General features: G+C 40.2%; 1 protein-coding gene across 3 annotated transcripts in view; it reads right to left on the reverse strand.

Annotated features, from left to right (window-relative positions):
• Positions 1-200: 200 nt before the first annotated feature.
• LOC126092311 (ankyrin repeat and IBR domain-containing protein 1-like) overlaps positions 201-23614 on the reverse strand; it is a 564318-nt gene continuing 540904 nt past the window's right edge. For all 3 annotated transcript variants that reach the window (XM_049907838.1, XM_049907837.1, XM_049907836.1), the window contains one exon: positions 201-3353. In XM_049907838.1, the coding sequence (XP_049763795.1) occupies positions 3085-3353 (269 nt within the window). In that variant the 3' untranslated portion in view covers positions 201-3084. The remainder of the gene's footprint in view (positions 3354-23614) is intronic.

Here is a 23614-nt window from a genome sequence, read left to right on the forward strand (position 1 = left end):
TGAAGGAACCTGTCATTGCACAGCTTCTTTGTGTCTTCTGGAAAATTGCATTATATTTTTATTCAATATTTTGAGAATTCTGGCTGTTATGTCCTTAACACAGTAACAAACATAAGAATTGATGATATATTACCTGGAAAACAAATCAGAAATAGCGAGCATTATAAAGAGAAGGAAAAAAAAACTTATTCAAATTTCCCTTACTGAAAGATGATATAATCATCATGTACACTGATGTCATTCATGATTTTTCTTGTTCTTTGATTTATTTTGCTTGTCATGTTTCTGGCAATAAAACATTTTATAACCTTAATTGACATCTAATAATTTACTCAGTCACAATTCAACCATTAATCATAGGAATAGGCCAAATCAGTCAAACACAATAAACACACAGATTATTTCCCAAATTCAATAATTCTGACCTTGTACTAAGAAACTGCTTTCCTGACAGTACATATTCATAGGACAGTGCCTGTACTGTTTCCAAAACTACTTCACGACCCATTGTCGAAGAGTGTAATAAAAAGTGGCAGTGATTGCTGCTAGTATATAAATGGAAGTGGGGCGCAGAATGAAACAGTGTTGTGTTTGATGAGATTTCTCCTCATTGTCAGACCAAGTACTCCCATTTTTAAAAGATATTTTAAAATACAAATTCATGTCTCATAATAAACTGATAGAGAAACATATTGGAATACTGTTGAAGCCTGTCACTGGAACCCATCACTGTAACACTCAGGCAAAGCAGTACTTGGATTATATTACCTATATGGCAAACTATGTCAGAAATCCTTTATCTGATACAATGGAATGCAGTATTATATTTTTTAGAATTAAGCAATGTGATGTCCAGGATGGATTAACAACAATACGGAGTGAATAGACTGCTGTTCACCACATAGAGGGGGTATTGAGTGGGCACAAAGAAAAATAATGGCGAAATATTTTAACTTTTGGACAAAGTCCTTCTTCAGAAGTAGTTATGTATATTCACACGAGACCAACTGCTAAGCGCACATGGTCATTGTCACCAGGTACTGAGGTCTGACTGTGCCTACTTCTCATGTCAGCAGCAGTCTAGCTGGTGTGGGTAGCTGGGGTAAGAAAGTGATGCGGGGCAGGGAGGGGTGGGGGTTATAACATGGTAGAGATGGGGAAAGATGCTAGTGCTGCCTGTTGAAGCTTGCAAGCCCATGGAAATGGTGAGGACAGGCGCAGCATCGAGAGGCTGTGTTTCTGTGCTTGGGCAAAGGGAAGGGGCTGGGCGAGGAGATGGGAGAAGTGAAGGAGAAAAGGAGAGGAGATAAGTAGGGAATAGAAAGGACTGTGTTGGTGTGTTAAGAAGATACACAGGTGGAGGACAGGTAGAAGCAAAGGTTGTGGTCAGGGTTTACAAAGGATATCTTGTAGGGAAAGTTCCCACTTGCACAATTCAGAAAAGTTGGTGTTGTTGGGAAGAATTCATGATATAGGCTGTGAAGCAATCATTAGAGTGAAGCATATCATGTTGGACAGCATGTTCAGCAACTGGATGGTCCTGCTGTCTCTTGATCATAATTTGGTAATGCCCATTCACGCAGATAGATAGCTTGCTATTTGTCATGCCCATGAAGAATTGTAGAATGCAGCAAACTGGTTGCAGCTAAGTTGGCAAATCACATGTCTGTGAAAGTGACAGCCTGGAGACAGTGGTCATGTGTATTTCACAATGTGTCAATGTGTATAACTACTTGTGAAGAATGACTTTGTCACAAAACTAAAATATTTCAGCAACTTTTTTGCTACTCAATGCCTCCTCTATGTGGTTTACCAACCCATTCTTTTCATATTGTAGCCATTTAGATTACATGTATATAAGGTACAAATCACCAATTCAAACTATAAATCTGTGTACCAATTCCTGCACAGACATTAGCTGCTGACTAGGATTGAACTATGACAATCAATCATCTTAAGAGAATTAGTATTTACTACACTGTTTTTCTGTAAATACTATTCTCTACTCTCAATCTTAACTTCTAGTCTGCTCCACTTGTTTCTTTAGTATTGTCTGCATGTTTACATATTAAACTTTAGGACATATCAAAAGCTCAGGAAATTGTTGACAACAGTGTTCTAGTACCATCTAAAAAAGTATTCAGATAAACTCAGAACAGTCAGTATTAGGACATAAATATCATAAATAACAGTGACTGTTTATGCCATATAGCTGATTTCAATGTAATTGTGGTCTTATTGTGTATCTGAAATAATATGTAGTTACATATACAGAAAACATTCTACACAGTGTAAAAATGGTTTTAATTGCATTTACAAAGTATTGTACCATGGAATGTTTGAGGAATTATTTTAATTACATGCAAATTGTAAGAATCAGCGTTGCATACATACAGACAAATGTTTCAAAACCTTTTCTGTGATTCCAGTAACAGAAAAGCTGTTGGTTCAAATTTTTATAAATGTTGAAAACATGTTACACCATTCTTGAAAAATCAAAGGAACATGTTATCACTAAATATGCATAAATGTCAAAAAATTGTTTGGTTATCATTTTGTTCTTAACAAAAATTTGTCTGAAAGAGAGTGCTAAAAAAGCAGTCTCAGAAATTGATCCACTCCACATAAAAGAATTCAGAATCCCTTTACAATAACAATTCCAGTGTTAGTTTACAGTAAAGAATGAACATTCTCTAACCACACAGTCATTACATCGTACTAATAGCATCCCAGTGATTTATAAAACACAACTCATAAACAAGATTGCATCACTGTTTATTGCACAAAACAGATTGATTTCTGAGCACCACACAAAGACTGATTGCCGTGTCCACAGATGATCTGCAACTATCATTTCCAACTACAGACTTTTCAACACCAGGAATTGTCCCCGCACGTTAAGAGATCTGACTGAGAGACTTGGTATCTCTCAGGCAAAAGTTCCAAGAGAAAGTAATAGAAAAAGCTCCACATTTGAGTGCCATGATCTACACACATGTAAGCACAATACAAGAGGATCAATGTATATGCATCCACATGCCGAGAAGTTAGTTCAGAATGAGGCACCAACATAGATGTTGTATCTCACAGTGCAGAGCTGGCTTCTTTGTGGCGCTCCTTTTTCGACTTCTTGCGGCGCTTGCAGGACTCCTTTGGTTCGAGCAGGAACAGGGCTTCGTGGAAATCATCAGAACTCAGATTGCTTTCCTGCACAAGAAGCACTGAGCTCAGTGCTCCATCTGTCTGTGATTTGGGAAAACGGAACACGGACCGCTCACGCTCAGGTTCGCTTGCTGACCGTGACTGTCCAGGAGCAGGGGCAGCTGGAGTCGTCGGCACTGCTGCAACACTGGCTGCACAGTAAACAAAGTTAGGCTCATATTAAAAATTTGCATAATATGTTGGATAGCAAATGGCACTCATTAATTACTATTTCTTGGAAGCAGTCATTTGAAAATGGACCAGTTGTCAATATTGTCACTAAGGATCTATTATATCAACATTCATCTACATCCACATGATCTAGATCTACATGATTACTCTGCAATTCACAGTTATGTGCCTGGGAGAGGGTTCACTGAATCATCTTCAAGCTATTTCTCTACCATTCCACCAAAATATTTTCACGCTCTGAAGAGAATGTTGGTGACTGAAATTCCACAAGAAGATCCTGCTGCAATGAAAAACACCTTTTTTTAATGATTCACATATATCTGTGGCAGCTGCTCCCCTGTTTCACAATTATACAAAACAACCAGCCATTTTTTGGAATTTTTTGATGTCCTCTGTCAATCCTACATAATGCGGATCCCACACTGCACAGCAATACTCTAGAAGAGAATGGGTAAGCATAGTGTAAGCAGTCTTTCTTTAGACATAAAGCTCTGAAGAAATCAAAAACTGCACAACAGAATATCAGCAAAACTCAAATCAATTTGGAAGGATGTGCAATTGTTTCATTTTTTGTGCTGCAAATACATTACCGTTTTTCTCATTTCTCTGTGGTTACTTACAACAATAATCCCTATTAGCTATGCATAACTGATGCACTGTCTACCAAATCTAGGGAAGAAGCATCATGGCTGACATTGTCCCTAAAATTAATATTAGTTGTCACTGTAAATGACAAGCTCTGCATAACAGAAAAAAGGGCTTATATTTCAAAATGGGCCACAGAACATCATAGGCAAAAATGAGGAGAAATATATTAATTCACTGGACAATTAAGCCCCACAAAACACATTTACTTAGTTGGTTAATCAATCATTAGTCCTCTCTCTTAGCTGACTGGTCAGCATGTCTGACCGCCATGCAGTGGGGCTGGGTTCGATTCCTAGCTGACTAAGATTTTCTCTGCTCAGAGCCTGGGTGTAGTGTTGTCCTCATCATCAATTTGTTATCATTTGCTTAATGTGGTGTCAACTCAAAAGACTCACAGGTCGGTAGCATCAATGCTATACAATCATTTCACTTCATTTTATGCCATTTCAGTCAATCATTTGCATGCTCTATGCATAATTCATAATTTTGTGGCTATTCACTAAGATGCAGAAAGTGTCAGTTGTTAGTCTACCGAAGTAGATACACCTTCCCAGTGAAAAATATGGCAACATGATTGTGTCAAAAATAGACAACACACACACACACACACACACACACACACACACACACACACGCAAACACAACTTACACACATTTGACCATAGTCTCTGGCAGCTGAAGCCAGACTATGAGCAACAGGGCATTATGGGAGAGGCAACCATGTGGGGTAAGGAGAGGCTGGGGCAGGGAGGGGGAGAGATGACAGGGTTTACATTCTCCACCAGGGTTTCAACTACCTCTTACTGTGCCCTGAAATGAAAAATGTCCTACCCACTACCCTTCACACTCCTCCCACAGTGGTATTCCACTGCCCACCGAACCTACACAACATCCTTGTCAATCCCTGCATAGCCCCTGGCTCCCAACCCTAGCTTGGTGGCTTATATCCCCGAATTGAGCTACATGCAAGACCTGTCCCATACAACCTCCCACCACCACCTGCTCCAGTCCTGTCACAAACATCGCCTATCTCATCAAAGGCAGGGCTACCAGTCAAACCAGTCATGAGATCTACAAGCTAAGCTGCAACTACTGTGCTGCATCCTGTGCAGGCACGACAACCAACAAGCTGTCTGTCCACACGAATGGCCACTGACAAACTATGGTCAAGAAACAACTCAACCACCCTGTTGCTGAGCATGCCACCCAACACCATGTCCTTCATTACAAAGACTGCTTCGCACCCTCCCTGCAATATATCCTATGTTCCCGTAAACCTCCTCACCTCAATCTTTGTTAGTCAGTGCCCTTACCCATCTACCCCCTTCCCTGTTCCCATTCCAGCACTACACAGTCCTCTTTTCCACCAATGTACCCAGTCTTTTTACTTCTCTCCTTTTGCAGTAACCCCCCTCCTCCCCTCCCCCTTTGTCTAACCTCCTGACTGCACCTAGCTGCCCCATTCTCCACCTTGTCCCTGCACTCTTCCAGTAGCACTTTGCCATCCCCCTGCTATCCCTACCTCTCCCTGACCCAGCCTCTCCCCCAGCCTCTCCTTACCCCAACCTGGTTGCCTCCCCCATAATGCCCTGCTGCTCCCAGTCTGGCTCCAGCTGCCAAAGAATGTGGTCATGTGTGTGTATGTTGTGTTTGCATGAGTGTGTTCATGTGTATATGTTTTCTATTCTTGACAAAGGCCTTGTTGGCTGAAAGCTAACTTTCCAACAGTCTTTTTGGTGTTCCTCTCTGTGACTCAGGTTTTCATTATATGGTGAATATCAACCATCCTTTTATTATACTGTAACTGTTCAAAGATTTTCATGGCTGAAAACACACCTTTCTGGGCCACACTAAGAATGAGTTTTTGATAGTGTAAGTTATTCTAGTATTACATTTATGAATCTTGCTTTTGGTTCCAAACTGAGATTGACTGTTGACAACAAAGTGCATAAGGGAGTAAAGGGGCTGTGGAGATGTCAGTATGCCCAACTGATTGAATAACCATCTACAAAAGGTTCTAGAGTGGAACCACATGTTATCCTTATTACATTCTTCTGTGGAATGAGCACTGTCTATCTTAATGAAGAATTGCAGCATAACATATTACCATACAACATTGGCAAGAATGGAGTAAGAATGGAAAAATTAAATCAATTTTTTTGCCATTATCATGTCCAAAGTCTGCTTTTATCTGTCGTTCAAAAGTTTCAGAGTTTAGATATTTCTATACACTGAAGAACCAAAGAAACTGGTACAGACGTATTCAGGTACAGAGATAAGTAAACAGGAAGAATACGGCACTGTGGTCAGCAATGCCTATATAAGACAACAAATGTCTTGTGCAGTTGTTAGATTGGTTACTACTGCTACAATGGCAGATTATCAAGATTTAAGTGAGTTTAAACATGGTGCTACAACTGGTGCCCGAGCAATGGGGCAAAACATCTCCCAGGTACAGATGAAGTGATGATTTTCATGTACAACCACTTCATGAGTGTACCGTGAATATCAGGAATCCAGTAAAACATCAAATCTCCGGCAGATCGCTGTGGCTGGAAAAAGATCCTGGAAGAATGGGACCAATGACAGCTGAAGACAGTTGTTCAACATGACAGAAGTGCAATCCTTCCACAAATTGCTGCAGATTTCAATGCTGGGCCATCAGCAAGTATCAGCATGTGAACCATTCAATGAAACATCATTGACATGGGCTTTCGGAGCCAAACACCCACTTGTGTACCCTTGGTGACTGCATGGTACAAAGTTTTATGCCTTGCCTGGTCCCGTCAACACCTACATTGGACTGTTGATGACTGGAAACATGTTGCCTGGTCGGACGAGTCTTGTTTCAGATTGTATCGAGTGGGTAGACGTGTAAGGGTATGGAGACAACCTCATGAATCCATGGACCCTGCATGTCAGCAGGGCACTGTTCAAGCTAGTGGAGGCTCTGTAATGGTGTGGGTCATATGCAGTTGGAGGGATAGGACCCCCGATACATCTAAATATGGCTCTGACAGGTGACACAAGCATAAGCTTTCTGTATGATCACCTGAATTCATTCATGTCCATTGTGCATTCCGACAGACTCGGGCAATTCCAGCAGGACAATGTGACACCACGTACATCCAGAATTGCCACAGAGTGGAACACTCTTCAGAGTTTAAACAAACTTCCCAGACACAAACATTATTGAGTGTATCTGGGATGCCTTGCGTCATAGTTCAGAAGAGATCTCCACCCCCTCGTACTCTTATGGATTTATAGACAGCTCTGCAGGATTCATGGTGTCAATTCCCTCCAGCCTTACTTCAGACATTAGTCAAGACCATACCATGTCATGATGCGCACTTCTGTGTGCTCATGGGGGTCCTACACTATATTAGGCAGGTGTACCAGTTTCTTTGGCTCTTCAGTGTAGATCTACAACACCTGATTTCCAATTCATATTCTTATCATATGAATACCAAGGAATCTTGAGTACTCTCTTTTATTTATTGATTTTCCCTCATCCATTATTTCTAAAGTTGTGGTCAGGCCTTGTGCAGTAAAAATCAATATCAGCTTTGTATGAATTTGATTTCATATTTCCAACTGTATGGCACTAAGTCACAGACAGACACATGAAAAAGAATGCTACAAATTTTTAACTTTCTTACATGTTCACACATCAACAACTCACACACATATGCCTACTGTCCCCTGGTACTGAGGGCTGACTGAGCTTTAATATTTCTAGTATTCTTCTCCAGTTTGCCTGTCTGTGATTCAACACCTCTTTGTGATGAGTACCTGTCTATCCTTTCCTTATTGTTGTTATTCCATCCTGGACTTTCCACTACTTGATTTCACTTCTTCAATCAGCCTTTACAACTTCAGCTATATTCTTCAGATGGTTGGAACAGATTTTGCATTTGACTGCAGTTATTTTATCACTGAATATATTTTACTAGATAATGAAGGCTTTGACACATCACAGCTGAGAAATTAAATAGATACGCACTGTGGTCTTCTTGCAATGACACTGAATTTAAAGATGGTGACTAGTGAACTAAAGATTCATTTAACAACAATTACCTAGCTTGAAATTGAGAAACATCTTGTTCCATAAAACAGCTGTTCATATAGCTTACTGCTATGTAATTCACTGGCTTGGTGAGTCAGATACTACATTGTAAATCAGTCTATTGAATCCAATAGTGGCAAGCCCCTTTGGATAAGAGTTTGACTTGCACATTTGATACAGTTGTGTCTCATTTTAGCAGCAATGGAGTCATTTTCAAATCGGATCACTTGTGAAAAAAACTAGAGATAAGTGCTTGGCCAGTGATAATGTTGAGTTGATTGTGATGGGAATTTTTTTTAAAAAAAGAGAAGGATATCTGTGCAAAAAAATCTTGACTTGTTCCCATTTTTAATAACAGAAAATTAGTGCCTATTGCCAGTAATTCTACAATTCTAGATTACATCTTCTACTGAAATGTGTTTGACAGTGTTATCATTAAAGATGAGGAAAATATTTTTCTTTTTTCATTTCCTTAACAGTACATAAAACAGGCCCAGTGATAAACACATTAACTGAAAGGAATAAAAAGCATTCATTATTGATCAAAGAATACTATGAGTCACTGAACACATCATATCCCTCTCCAGTACATTGTATAAAACTTATATAAGCAACGGACATTACATGTACAATACGGTGTTTATAAAATAATTTGCGGTAATGAATTCCACCAATTCTTAAAAACCAGCAAGTGAAAAGTCATCAAAAAAATGAAATCGGTATTGGCATACAAGGGAACCGAACTATTTTCTTAGATGCTATGACCACAAAATATACATCAAAACACATGATTTTGAGAGATATTTCCTTTTTGCTCACCCAGGAAAAAGGGAAACTGATGAATATGGTGAATTAAACCAAAAAATGGTGAAGTATGGTGAAAGGTGTCAGAATCTAACATGTGGTATGTGTTTTTCTTTTCTCAATGAGAGAAACAGATATTTGAAAAAATGAGTTTCCCCAGCTAACTTTACAAGTTTATTAGAAGCTGGCTCAGTGAATTTCTGTACACTGTTTAAAATTTAAGTTTAAAAGAAAGCTCAGGTGCTACAGTTTCACTTCATGCCTTCCATCCCCGCTGCCTATCTTTATGATCTATGTTTGTGGTGCAAAGTATACATGTGTATAGTGTACGTAGTTGTTGCAGCTGTATCATGTCCAATTTTAAGAAGAAAGTCTTTAAAATGTACTGTCACAAAACCCTTGTTATATTTCCATGTGACATCTCTCCCATAACACACAATCTGCACGAAAAATATATTTTTGGCATTTTACAAAATGCTTTCACACCTACCTGCACTCCTGTCATTGAAGGACCCTTCCCCCTCTCCACACATCAAGAAGCTGAGCTCATTTTTATGTACATTAGTGTGGTGTGGTGGCTGCGCTGGCTGTTGGGTGATATAACAAGTCCCCAGCTAATAAGACCTCACTAGCCGGAAATGGCTGACGTTTCCTTGATTCTGACCAAGTATATTTTTCAAGACTAAGTGTTAAATTTAAAAGATTGACTCTTAATGTTATTGCTAAATACAGTACATCAGAAATACATACAAAAAGATGAAACTGAATTATAAGTGACACAACAAAATGTGGCAGCTGGGCCACTTTGTCATACATTGGCTTCATCTGGAAAACTTCACATCAACTGTCCTGTTTTTCCATTGCTGCCACAAGCTAACAGTAGCTGTATGATGAAGCTAAATGTTGCATGTTGTGTTGGTAATGTCAATCATGGATTACATCAGCATTTCCTCTCTCATGTCTACCCTCTACTCAATGGCCTAAAATATTCCTTTAACTCCATCACCATCAGTGGTGTGAACTGTCTGTCACTTGTGCCACTTGTAACTCTTTCAGTCACATCAAATGTCAATAGGAACAAAACGGAATGAAGTCAAGTGAGCCGTTGAGTAAGAACGTAAAATCGATGGAGACCTCACTTGGAAGAAACGTAAAATGGGGAATTTTTAGCATTCATCTTATGGTTTTTTTCACAGTGGTGATGAATTTATGGAGTAGGATCGTGAAGAACATAAAATCAGTTAATGTAAAATTGAATTTCCATTGTAATAATTTCCTGTGAGGGTTTATGTAATAACTAAATTTAATAATGGAAAATGGAAAGAGACATACTTCAATGATGAATGACAGGATAACAAAAGGTGCTTTCATTAAAGTGGTCTTTGATTTGTGTGTGTGTGGGAGGGGGGAGGGGGAGGAGGGGTGGTTAGTTGTAAATTTTTAGACACATGGTAGAGGATCTTAAACTGAATTTTTGAATGAGTAATGCATCCGAATCACATGTTTGTGAACTGCTTATGTATCTGTGGTGATGTTAGTAGATTAGTTTTCAAAAACAGTACAGTATAGCCTGTGATGTTGCCATCATGGACTATACCAATGTATATAGTTCCAAACTGGATGATGAAGATGGAGCACTACCTATGTCAGGAATGTAATAACGTGTACTTAATGATGGTGCTGCAGGATGTTTTGCCCAGCAAGTCAAATGAATATACAGGATATTTCATGTACTTAATGACAATGATGCAGGATGTTTTGTCTGGAAAGTCATATGAATATACAGGATATTTCTTTTCAGTGACAGTAATTTTAGTAAATGTTTTAATATTTTTAGGGAGGTGTAATGATTAAGCTCTTAGCAATAAACAGCCAAAATATTTTAAAACTGTGTACACTGTTCTCTGACAGTATTGTTAAAAGACTGCCATACAAAGCTCAATTGGAAGTAAATATTCTTTTACTCTGATGTTGATACAATCACAAGAACATCTTTCAATGTTACTGGTTTCAACCTCACAGTGATTATCTTCACACTTCACAAGAAAGGAGAACAATGTAAAGTTAGAATGCAGCCTGCCAACTCTTCAACTATACAACACAATAAATCCAAAACACTGTCACTCTTAACTGCACACACAATATATTGTTCCACATGAGTTTTTTCATCATAAGAGGTCCTCTTCTTCTGGGGCCTTTCTATACTTCCCCAACACATCCCTATTTCCTCCCTGAGGAGACAACTAATAATTTTGAAAGCTAGGGATGGTTTTTCACTTTTAAATGTGTGTATTAGCAATGCTGGAATTTTGCCTCTTGCAGGTCAGTACTGGGCAGCCTTTTAATACCTCGGTAATTTTATAATATGAGGCTTTGTACGATTATCAGTCAGCTGTTTTATTAGAACCAGTGTAAACCTGCCCATTATTCTCTTGGTTGTAACTGGTATGGATATGTTTGGGCTTTCTATCAGTATACTTGTGTCATCAGCAAACATAACCATTTTTTAAGAGTCTGACATTATACTGAATAAATCTCTATATATAAAAGGCAATGATCTGACTGACTGACTCATCATCACCCAGCCCAAACTGCTATGGGTAGAAATTTGAAATTTGGAGAAAGCGTGGAGCTTATAATCTAGGTGTCTTTTAAGAAAGCATTTTTCAAAATTCCATCACTAAGGGGGTGAAATACAGGATGAAGGTTTTTTTAAAAAAAAAATGTTGCTGTTATGCCAATTTTGAAGGTAGACCTACGAAAATTGGTATTTGGTTTCTTGGTCAGAAATAAAGAAATACGTTTCAGCATTTTTGGAAATTTAAACCTATGGGGGTGAAATAGTAGGTGAAAGCATTTTTTAAAAGTATATTATTATTAAAGAACTACTAAAGGATTTTTAAAGCTACATTATGAGCATTGGTATCTGACTTTTTGGTTACAAATTATAAAAGTACGTGTTCCAGTGTTTCTGAAAATTGAACTCCTAAGCAGGAGAAATGGGGAATGAGAGTCTTTTTGAAAATATATTTTTAAAGCTAAATTTATGAAATTTTAAATTTGGCTTCTCAATTAGAAATAAAAAATATGTTTAATTGTTTTTGGGAATGCAGTCCCTATGGTGCTGAAATGGGGTCAGTGACATTCACTGACTCATCATCACCCTGCCCAAACCGCTAAGTATAAAAACTTGAAGTTTTAGAGAGGGTGTGGATCTTACACTGCAGGCATCATTTAAGAAGGGACTATCCAAAATTGATCTCCTCAGGGGGTGAAATAGGCGATGAAAGGCTTTTTGAAAGTATGTCACAATTAAGGGAATTTTGAAGCTAAAACTATGAAAAGTGGTATTTGGTTTCTCTATTCAGAACTAAAGAAATACTTGTTCCAGCATTTTTAGAAATTTAACCATATGGGAGTGAAATAGTGGGTGAAAGCTTTTTTTTGAAAATATTACATTATTAAAGAACTACTAAAGGAGTTTTAAAGTATGTCTCTGACTGCTGGTATCTGACTTCTCAGTTACAAATAAAGAAAATATATGTTTCAGTGTTTTTGGAAAGTGAACCTCCAGGGTATGAAATAGGAGATGAGACTTTTTATGAAAATATTTTACTATGAAAACATTTTTAAAGATAAATCTGTGAAAATTTAGATTTGGCTTCCCAGTTAGAAATAAAAAGATAGTGTTTCACTGTTTTTGGGAGTTCAATCCCTATGGGGGTGAAACGAAAATTTGTATATGGCTCCACTGTTAGGAATAAAACATACATACATCACTGTTTCGGGAAATTTCAACCCCTAAGGTGGTGAAATAGGGCATGAAATGTTTTATGAAAATATTTCATTGCAAAAGCATTTTAAAAGCTAAATCTTTGAGAATTTGTGTTTGGTGTCTCGGTTAGAGATAAAAAAATACATGTTTCAGTGTTTTTGGAAATTCAACCCTTAAGGGGGTGAAATAGGGTCAGACTGATTCACTGACTCATCATCACCCAGCCCAGACTTCTAAGGATAGAAAGTTGAAGTTTTGACAGGGTCTTATGAGGGTGGTCTGAAAAGTTCTCGTAATCAGCACAAGAGATCAGCGCTAGCACGAGTTGTTCACGTAATATTCATTGGACTGTTGCCTGTAAACACATGCCACATCAGTGTTCTTGGAAGAGAGCTGTGGCGGTGATGTGGTTCGAATTTAAATTTGGTTGGGAGATATTAGATGATGATCTGTGCCAAGATGTGTCACTACTCCAGATCCAGAAACCATTGTAAAAGTGCACAAAATGGTCATGGAAGATCGCCAACTGAAAGCGTGTGAAATTACTCATGCTTGACAGGTGTCATCTGAAAGGTTGTATCACATTTTAACTGAAGAATTAGAAATGAAAAAATTATCTGCAAGATGGGTGCCGCAACTCTTGATGTGCCGGCACACATATGCCATCGCCATGGCAAAATTACATGAATTAAGGTATGAATTGTTCCCACACCCACCTTATTCACCTGATATGGCTCGATCAGACTTCCACCTTTTCCCAAAACAGAAAATTTTTCTTGGTGGACAAAGATTCACTTCAAACGAAGAATTGATAGCCTGAGTCTACAACTATTTTGCAGGCCTGGAGAAAACCCGTTTTCGAGATGGGACCAAGTCACTGGAACATCGTTGGACCAAGTGCATTAATCTACAAGGACACGCTTTGAACCAAAGCTAACATAATCCCAACACTTAATGCTGCCTCTCCCAGTTCATTCCACCATCTAACCTTGATCCTCTCCCCCACCCCTGCCCCCTGGTCACCTTCCAGGAATTGCTTACCTCCAAACTGGCCTCTCCAGCCTTTCCCAAGTCACGTACCAAAAACGTTAACCTTTAGCAGAAGGTAGTCTTACACAGCCTCAAAACAAGTCCTCAGTACACCAATCTTCTTCCTGTTCCCAAATATCAAGAAACACATCAATCTGTGATACACTATTGTAGCTGGTTATAGAGTCTCCACTGAAAGAATTTCGACCCTCACTGATATCACTTTCCTGTACACCAGCATCCCTCATCCCACATTCTTGCTGCTATTGAACACTACCTCTCCCAATAAGTCTGAGACTCCTGACCCACTAGCTCATTCCTTATACACCTCACTAACTTTATCCTAACACACAACAACTTCTCCTTTGAAGAAAAGGTATACACAAAATCTACGATACAGCCAGGGGCACCCTCTGGCACCTTCCTATACAAACTTGTTTATGTGCCATCTAGGAGAAACCTTCGCAGCCTCCTAAAACCCCCAGCCCTTGGTATGGTTCAGATTCATTAATGATATCTTCATGATCTGCACTCAAGGTCAACACACCCACTCCTCAGTCCATCACGTCAAGATATTCTCTATGATGGCTCCATCCATTCCTCTATCCACATTAAACCCACCAACTACCAACAGTACCTGCATTTTGACAGGTTATCAGAGAGTTGTTCTGATTGATTATTTCAAAGTTTCTTTGAAGCTGGAGTATTCTTCACATTCAGTGTGTTATTACATAAAATAACTTAGGAAAGAGATTTAAAATATTATTTTACTTTGCAAAGTAAATATGTTTGTTTAGTAAAAACTCTGGAAAAAAAGGGAATTTTTTGTAGTTTTAGTTTTCAATTAAGTTTTTGTAATTTTGACTGGTAAGAACTGTTGTGGATTGGCAGGAGAGCCAACCTGGTATACTAGAGGAAGCCGAAAGGCACGCGTTTTAGCTCACGCAGGCTGGCGTGAGGTCTGGAACAGGACAAGGAAATTAGACTTTAGAAAAACGGATGTAGCTGGTGGAATACTTAACATTAATCCATAAATGGTGAACGTCGCTCTTGACGGTACATTATTCATAATCTCAATAGTAACTGGTAATGGCACCTTGCTAGGTCGTAGCAAATGACGTAGCTGAAGGCTATGCTAACTATTGTCTCGGCAAATGACAAATGAGAGCGTATTTTGTCAGTGAACCATTGCTAGCAAAGTCGGTTGTACAACTGGGGCGAGTGCTATGAAGTCTCTCTAGACCTGCCATGTGGCGGCACTAGGTCTGTCTCTAGACCTGCCATGTGGCGGCATTAGGTCTGCAGTCACTGATAGTGGCGACACGCGGGTCCGATGTACACTAACGGACCACGGCCGATTTAAAGGCTACCACCTAGCAAGTGTGGTTTCTGGCGGTGACACCACAAGAACTCCGGTAAGAACTGATACTCTAACAAAGAATTTTACTTTATCCAGCTACTGCACAATGATACTGCAGCAATAAACCATAAACAAGGCGGGAGAGGGGGGGGGGCAACAAAGTAAAATTTATGTTGCAAAGGAAATACCTAATAACAAAACACAAGTGTCTGCCAACAGCAAAATGTGTCAAAGGCTTTAGGATGAAGCCTATGCAATACTTCATGACAACAAACTTCTTCCGATTAGCATGATGTCAAAACGTTTTACATTAGATTCGTTTGAGCAGTTGCCAATGGGCTCATGCACATGTGCAGTTGAGTCACTTATGAGCAGTACCTGCTCCTGCTTATGGCTACTTTAAGTGTGGCTGTTAGCTGTATCGGCAAAAGCAACGAGCAGCTAGAAGCTACTACGAAAAATTTTTCTGGTGTGCCAAAGTTGCCAGCTTCATGCCTGCATAGAGCAGTCTGAGTTGTAGTGGGGAGGGAATGGTCTTCATGTGAGCCATGTTTAGGTTTAGTGATTTTGCTGTTTCCTCTTCATTTACAGCTCTCACATCACACGAAAATTGAAAACAAAACAGATTTCTATGGCTGGTAGCTAGCAAGTGAATTAAAATACATTCACACAATTATGGAAGGCTAAAATATGTTATTAGTTTCAGTTTTCTGATTTTATTTTAATTCCAAGTTTTGCCAGTCAAGAATTAATTGCCTTGCATAACAATGACGTTATTTTTGTTGATTTTCTAAAGACTTAATTTTTTCCACGGAGGGAGCTAATTTATTAGAAAAAAAGTGTTTTATTCCACATTATTGGCTAGTGTCAACTGTTTTCTGAACTACAAGTACCCATTTTTATCTTCTGGCACTTATGGCATTATGCCATAGTGGTACTCTAAGAAACTTTGCAGCCTGAAAACTGCATTGTAAAGCTTAATATCAGGTTGGGGCCTATTTCGTTGTGATTCTGGACATATGAATTTTCACTTTCTGCCGAATTATGCATTTTAGTGTGGTTTATGTAATTCCGATGCTCTTAGAGTATGCTCTGATGTCCTGTTTCATTTATTCATAATGTAATATCTCTTAATGCTATATACACTCCTGGAAATGGAAAAAAGAACACATTGACACCGGTGTGTCAGACCCACCATACTTGCTCCAGACACTGCGAGAGGGCTGTACAAGCAATGATCACACGCACGGCACAGCGGACACACCAGGAACCGCGGTGTTGGCCGCCGAATGGTGCTAGCTGCGCAGCATTTGTGCACCGCCGCCGTCAGTGTCAGCCAGTTTGCCGTGGCATACGGAGCTCCATCGCAGTCTTTAACACTGGTAGCATGCCGCGACAGCGTGGACGTGAACCGTATGTGCAGTTGACGGACTTTGAGCGAGGGCGTATAGTGGGCATGCGGGAGGCCGGGTGGACGTACCGCCGAATTGCTCAACACGTGGGGCGTGAGGTCTCCACAGTACATCGATGTTGTCGCCAGTGGTCGGCGGAAGGTGCACATGCCCATCGACCTGGGACCGGACCGCAGCGACGCACGGATGCACGCCAAGACCGTAGGATCCTACGCAGTGCCGTAGGGGACCGCACCGCCACTTCCCAGCAAATTAGGGACACTGTTGCTCCTGGGGTATCGGCGAGGACCATTCGCAACCGTCTCCATGAAGCTGGGCTACGGTCCCGCACACCGTTAGGCCGTCTTCCGCTCACGCCCCAACATCGTGCAGCCCGCCTCCAGTGGTGTCGCGACAGGCGTGAATGGAGGGACGAATGGAGACGTGTCGTCTTCAGCGATGAGAGTCGCTTCTGCCTTGGTGCCAATGATGGTCGTATGCGTGTTTGGCGCCGTGCAGGTGAGCGCCACAATCAGGACTGCATACGACCGAGGCACACAGGGCCAACACCCGGCATCATGGTGTGGGGAGCGATCTCCTACACTGGCCGTACACCACTGGTGATCGTCGAGGGGACACTGAATAGTGCACGGTACATCCAAACCGTCATCGAACCCATCGTTCTACCATTCCTAGACCGGCAAGGGAACTTGCTGTTCCAACAGGACAATGCACGTCCGCATGTATCCCGTGCCACCCAACGTGCTCTAGAAGGTGTAAGTCAACTACCCTGGCCAGCAAGATCTCCGGATCTGTCCCCCATTGAGCATGTTTGGGACTGGATGAAGCGTCGTCTCACGCGGTCTGCACGTCCAGCACGAACGCTGGTCCAACTGAGGCGCCAGGTGGAAATGGCATGGCAAGCCGTTCCACAGGACTACATCCAGCATCTCTACGATCGTCTCCATGGGAGAATAGCAGCCTGCATTGCTGCGAAAGGTGGATATACACTGTACTAGTGCCGACATTGTGCATGCTCTGTTGCCTGTGTCTATGTGCCTGTGGTTCTGTCAGTGTGATCATGTGATGTATCTGACCCCAGGAATGTGTCAATAAAGTTTCCCCTTCCTGGGACAATGAATTCACGGTGTTCTTATTTCAATTTCCAGGAGTGTAGATGCGAACATGTGAGTTTTCTATGTCATCATAGCTGCTCACGCACAGTAACACCATTTTCTGGCACTCTCTGACAACCATTGAAATGAATTCTACCAAGTGATGGGAAAATATTGTAAATGGTGGTCGAAAATTATTACTTTCAAAGTAAATTTCGTTTTATGCCAAATGAATTATGTTAGATATGCAAATGTGCTTTGAATTTCTTAAATCACAGAGCATTTGATTCTCATTTAAAGCTTAACAGTTTGAGGGCCAGCCGCTTAGAAGAATTTCAAGCCAAGAAGACCAGACATTTATGTCATTATTTATAATTTTAGTGGCACATTTATGTGATGTATATTAAATTGTAACACACGCAAAGAACACCGATACTATCTGTGAAAGATTAGCTTTTCTTGTAGCTACATCATGTATATTAATTTAAACCATTAACTTTTCCTATTTGTATGTTCTATTGGCTGACTACATCATATGTAATATGCTCTAAAAATCTGCTGTCATCAGCTGGTGAGATCACATTATATGAGCAATGACTGGCATACTAAAGTGCTTCACAATTTCGATTTCAGTGCTTCAGAAACTAACATATTGTGCTTGGTGGAATTCAAATACATACTTTTGTAATATGAAAATATGCAGCGTATCATAATATGAAGATACACAGCATATTTGTTGCTGCACATCAAGATCTGAAAAAGTGTATTTTTACCCGGGAAAAGGTGTATTTTCAACCAGGCAGAACTCAGGAATTTTTTTTCCCTTGTCCACTTCTACACCTTGAAAATACAATTTTTATTGAATTAAGGTCTCAGACCACTGCTTCTAGTTTTAACAACTGTTTCATATTTAAACATGGAAGATTTCACTTTATTTCTTATTTTATGCATTGATCTAAGGGGAAAAAAAACTTAAGTTTGATATTACATTGACACTTCAAATCAGTAAGTCTTACATATTACACTATTACATCAGATATTTTGAAACCAAGCTCTTTTGTCTATATTTGAGTGAAATTTGATCCATGTATGAGAAATTGAGGATGCTCTATAACTCAGTTTCATTATATCACAGTTAAGTCATTGCTCCAGAGAACACCTAAGTTACAAATGATATTCTTTTATATTAGTACTGTGCAACATAAATAGTAATATATTTCTGAAAATGTGAGGGCCTCAGAATCTGCTGATGGGGCAAATTTTCTTGGTGGGTAATAAATCACAGTAACTGCCTAAGAAAGAATAAAGTGTTCAGGCTTTGCTGATCACTGACCTTGACAGCTGCTGCAGCCATTTTATGTAAGGGTTCGGACCTTCTTTTACACCTCTAAATGTTTCAAGTAGCACAGGAATCCCTGCCTCATTGCTGCTGTTGTCTTTCCCAGACAACAAAATAGTCAAGGAAATGTGTAGCCTTGTGTTATCATACAGAATCTGTGAAAGTAGCCACGACATATCCCACTTCTGCTGCAAACACTGCTGACTATAAACCAGCTATCCACCAGGATGAATGGTTACCATCAAACTCTGGCCAAGAGCATAGTAGATCACCCTGTGGCACAACCTGCACCTGAGCATAATGTTTTTGAGTTCAATTGCTTCTTCACAAACCAGGCCATCAGGATCCTTCCCTCCACCATCAGCTTTCCTGAACTGCACAGATAGGAGCTACCGTATTATACTCGAATCTAAGCCGCACTTTTTTTCCGGTTTTTGTAATCCAAAAAACCACCTGCGGCTTAGAATCGAGTGCAAAGCAAGCGGAAGTTCTGAAAAATGTTGATAGGTGCTGCCACAACTAACTTCTGCCGTCGAATATATGTAGCGCTACACAGGCATCCTTTGTAGGCACAAAGATAAATACTGGCGCCAAAACCTCTGCGCCAGTAAATAAAATTAAAAAAAAAAAAAAAATTGGAAGACGAGCATTTTTCTCCGCCTGAGTTTCGACCACTGCATTTTCATACATTATCCAACAAAGTAAATACAAATTCCGTATTGTTCATCTTCGAATTTCAATGTACTACGAAAATCCGACTGGTAATACTGGGATTTTTGTCAATATGGCCAACTCTACGTTCTGAATTTTTTCCTACCTGTGAGAAGAGATGGTTGCTAATAGGAACCTGATGAAATGTGAATCACATGCAGTATTCTCTTCCCCACAAGAATAATACGAATATAAACATTTTGCCATGTATTCTTTCGTGTTTGCTTCTATCTCATTTAAATCCTGTCTGCCAAATAAACTACGAAACTAGAGTGAGACAACAGCAAACGCGGAAGAATACACGTATCGTGGCATGTTTATATTCGTATTACTCTTATGCCTAATAGTGATACAGTCAGAAATGAAGCACAGGCAACTGACTAGATTTTTAAATCTAAGATGACTAATTTCTGTGCAGAATTTGATGTACTAAAGAAGTGGCCGCAAAGATTTTCAAACGGAGAAAAATTTTCGCCAAACTCTCGTTCAGAACATGTTATATCATACGCAGTCTATTATTTGGTTCTTGTTGATCATTATCAAAGAAAGCAGCAGTGTAAGTAACAACAAATAGCAGTCTCTTGCCATTGTTTCGCTAATGTGACGATTCCTCTCTTTTTTTAATTGTAGGCGGCGGTAGCGCGCACAAAAGCAAGCCATGCCGTGAGTAGCGACAGGCCGTAAACACGCACTATCAGAATGCGATAAACAATGCATGACACAGTATAGTAATGCATTTTCAGCTTAGAGTGACTGACGTAAACACCTATAACATTGAAAACGGCACTTATCAGATCAAAGCAAAATAAGCAATCGATTCAAACCAGACGAAGCACGTGAAAAAGGAAGGGTATCCGTATAAATACGGACGGAGCACCTGACGCATAGCAATGGCTACCTGGTAAAGCTTAACTGCTAAGCTTTCGACTCGAACCAAACTACTGTAGCTGTATCGTCATTCATTCGACCTAAATTGTGTCTCATATTACAATGGACCAACTTTGTTTCGATTTGGAGGTGCGGCCTAAAACTTTTCTCTCCCCTTGAATTTCGAGTCTCAAATTTCAGGTGCGGCTTAGATTTGGGAATTTTTTTTTCCCCCTAATTTCGAGTCTCATATTTCAGGTGCGGCTTAGATTCGAGTAAATACGGTATGCTTACAACACATTCTCCACTCTTGAAATTATCCCAGCCTCAACCTACAATAACCTGCTGCCCCATGCCCTCCATCCAATAATTTATTCCGCCTCTGCTCTATCATTTCCTCTCAAATCACATTACCTCACCCTCACTGTGTGCCATTCTCTACCAATACTCCCACTAGTCTCTTTTTCTGCTCCAACCCCCCCCCCTCTCACTCCCCCACACAATCTCCTGATGCTGCACCTGGCAGGCTTCTACATCTACATCTACATCCCTACTCCGCAAGCCACCTGACGGTGTGTGGCTTGTCCTGCTTCCTTCTAGTCCCTGCACCCACTGTCCGAAAGCACTCTTCTCTCGCCCTACCCAAAACCTGCTATTCCTTTCCATTCCCTACCCAACTTAGGATTGCTGCTTCCATTCAATGAAACAGTTGCATTCTGGTCAGAGCAGCCAGAGATAGCGGTCATGTGTGCATCAGATGTGCCTGCTTGTGTGAATATGTGTGTGTGTGTGTGTGTGTGTGTGTGTGTTTTCCTTTCTTTACTGAAGAACACTTTGGCCAAAAGCTCAATGTGTAACAGTCTTTTTGTTGTGCCAGTCTGCCAGTCTTTATGGTGAGTTGCCATTCCAACCTGAACTTTCCACTACCTTGTGCGTTATTTCCACTTACAGCCCAAAAGCTTTCATGGAGCTCTTCTTCATCTTTTGTGTTTATTTTTGCAAAATATAGCTTTGCACAACAGTCCTTACTGACATCAAATTTCTAGTGAAACATAACACTGTCCAGAATTTCTCCTTTTCTCCACCAACTCTTTCTTCCACTTTCCTTCCTGAACTTTACATTTCCTTCCAATGTTGTGGTTCTCATATTCACTCTTCCTCCTGGATGTAAGAGGGACATTCAATAAGTAACGCAACACATTTTTTTTCTCAGCAAATCTCAGTTAAAAAAAAATGCAGACTTTGGTGTGCAACAACAAACTGCTTCAGCCCCTACAGTTTCATGAAGTTCCAACAGGTTGCAGCCCTATATGTTCCTTTCAAAATGGCATTTGTAACAGAGGTTTGTTCCAAGTGGAGCGCTCTCACTGACTTTCTTTTGGCAGGAAACCAGAGCATTGCAGGTATTCAGAGGCACTTGAAGAATGTGTATGGAGACCCAACAGTGAACAAAGCACAGTGTTGGGCGAGGTGTCTGTCATCATCAAAACAAGGTTACACAAACCTGTCTGATCTCCACCATACTGGCTGGCCACACAAAGCTGTGACTCCTGCAATGTTGGAATATTCTCATTCAAGATGACTGATGGATCACAATCAAATACCTTGCTGCACAACTGGATATCTCTGTTGGTAGTAATGACACACTCATCAACAAAACTTCACTGGACTGTTCTCCCTCACACACCCTGCAACCCACATGTCACACCTTCCATCTTCCATCTGTTTCAGCCAATGAAGGATGCACTCCATGGAAAGTAGTGAGCGTTAGGAAGGTTACTGATGCAGCAAGATGTTGGCTCTGACACTGACCAGTAGACTCATTTTACCCAGGCATACAGGCTCTCTCAGTAAGGTAGTGTAAGGCCAGCACTGAATGGAGATTACATTTAAAAATACGGTTTTGTAGCCAAAAAAAGTAGGGAACAATATAGTATATTGTGATGCTGAATAAAAGCAACCTCCTTTCAGAAAAATAATATGTCACATTACTTATTGGATGTCCCTCATATTATCACACTCACTTCCCATACTGTTTATACAGTTTCTACTTGCTTCTGATGTGATGTCATCAAAAGTAGATTCCATGTTACAGATACCCCATCACAGTCTCAGCTCAGTGCTCACAAAACATGTTCTAGTGGTATTGTTTGTCTACAGTCTACAGTGATCTGTGCAACAACATGTTGGCACAGTCCAGTAGATAAATGTTTGTAGAGGGCATTGTGTCTGTCAGAAAGCAATAATATTTTGTCAAAAAAAAAAAAAAAAACAACCTTGTTAGTACAGATTCAATATTTGTGGAAAACAAAAATATGACTTAACAAACTTAAACGTTGTTATTCCAGGAAATGCCTTAATTTCTAGATTACATTTTCACCAGTCATGAAAGAAACCAGGCCAGTTAAATAAGACGCGATAATTGATTTTTTGCATAGAGAACTGCGAGTTTTCAATTTGTCAGAACTACCAAGCACCATACAAAGATTTTCTAATCCACATCATATGCCCCAGGCTTGGAAATCCATCATAAAGCATTAAAGTTAGCATATCTTTCTTCAGAACAAGTTCTGAAAATTACTCAAGCTTTCAAACCTGTTCAAAGATCCAATATGCATCAGCAAGCACAGCTGCACACTTGCACACACCTTAGACTCAGCACTTGTCAACATCTTCAAATGCGAGAAATCAGTATTGTCTGTGCAACAGTGAAAGTCTACATAACACCAATATTATATTTAAAAAGAAAGATGATGAGACTTACCAAACAAAAGCGCTGGCAGGTCGATAGACACACAAACAAACACAAACATACACACAAAATTCTAGCTTTCGCAACCAACGGTTGCCTCGTCAGGAAAGAGGGAAGGAGAGGGAAAGACAAAACGATATGGGTTTTAAGGGAGAGGGTAAGGAGTCATTCCAATCCCGGGAGCGGAAAGACTTACCTTAGGGGGAAAAAAGGACAGGTATACACTCGCACACACACACATATCCATCCGCATATACACAGACACAAGCAGACATTTCTGTGTATATGCGGATGGATATGTGTGTGTGTGCGCGAGTGTATACCTGTCCTATTTTCCCGCCTAAGGTAAGTCTTTCCGCTCCCG

The sequence above is a fragment of the Schistocerca cancellata genome, chromosome 7 (assembly GCF_023864275.1).
Source record: "Schistocerca cancellata isolate TAMUIC-IGC-003103 chromosome 7, iqSchCanc2.1, whole genome shotgun sequence".
In the NCBI taxonomy this organism is placed as follows: Eukaryota; Metazoa; Arthropoda; class Insecta; order Orthoptera; family Acrididae; genus Schistocerca; species Schistocerca cancellata.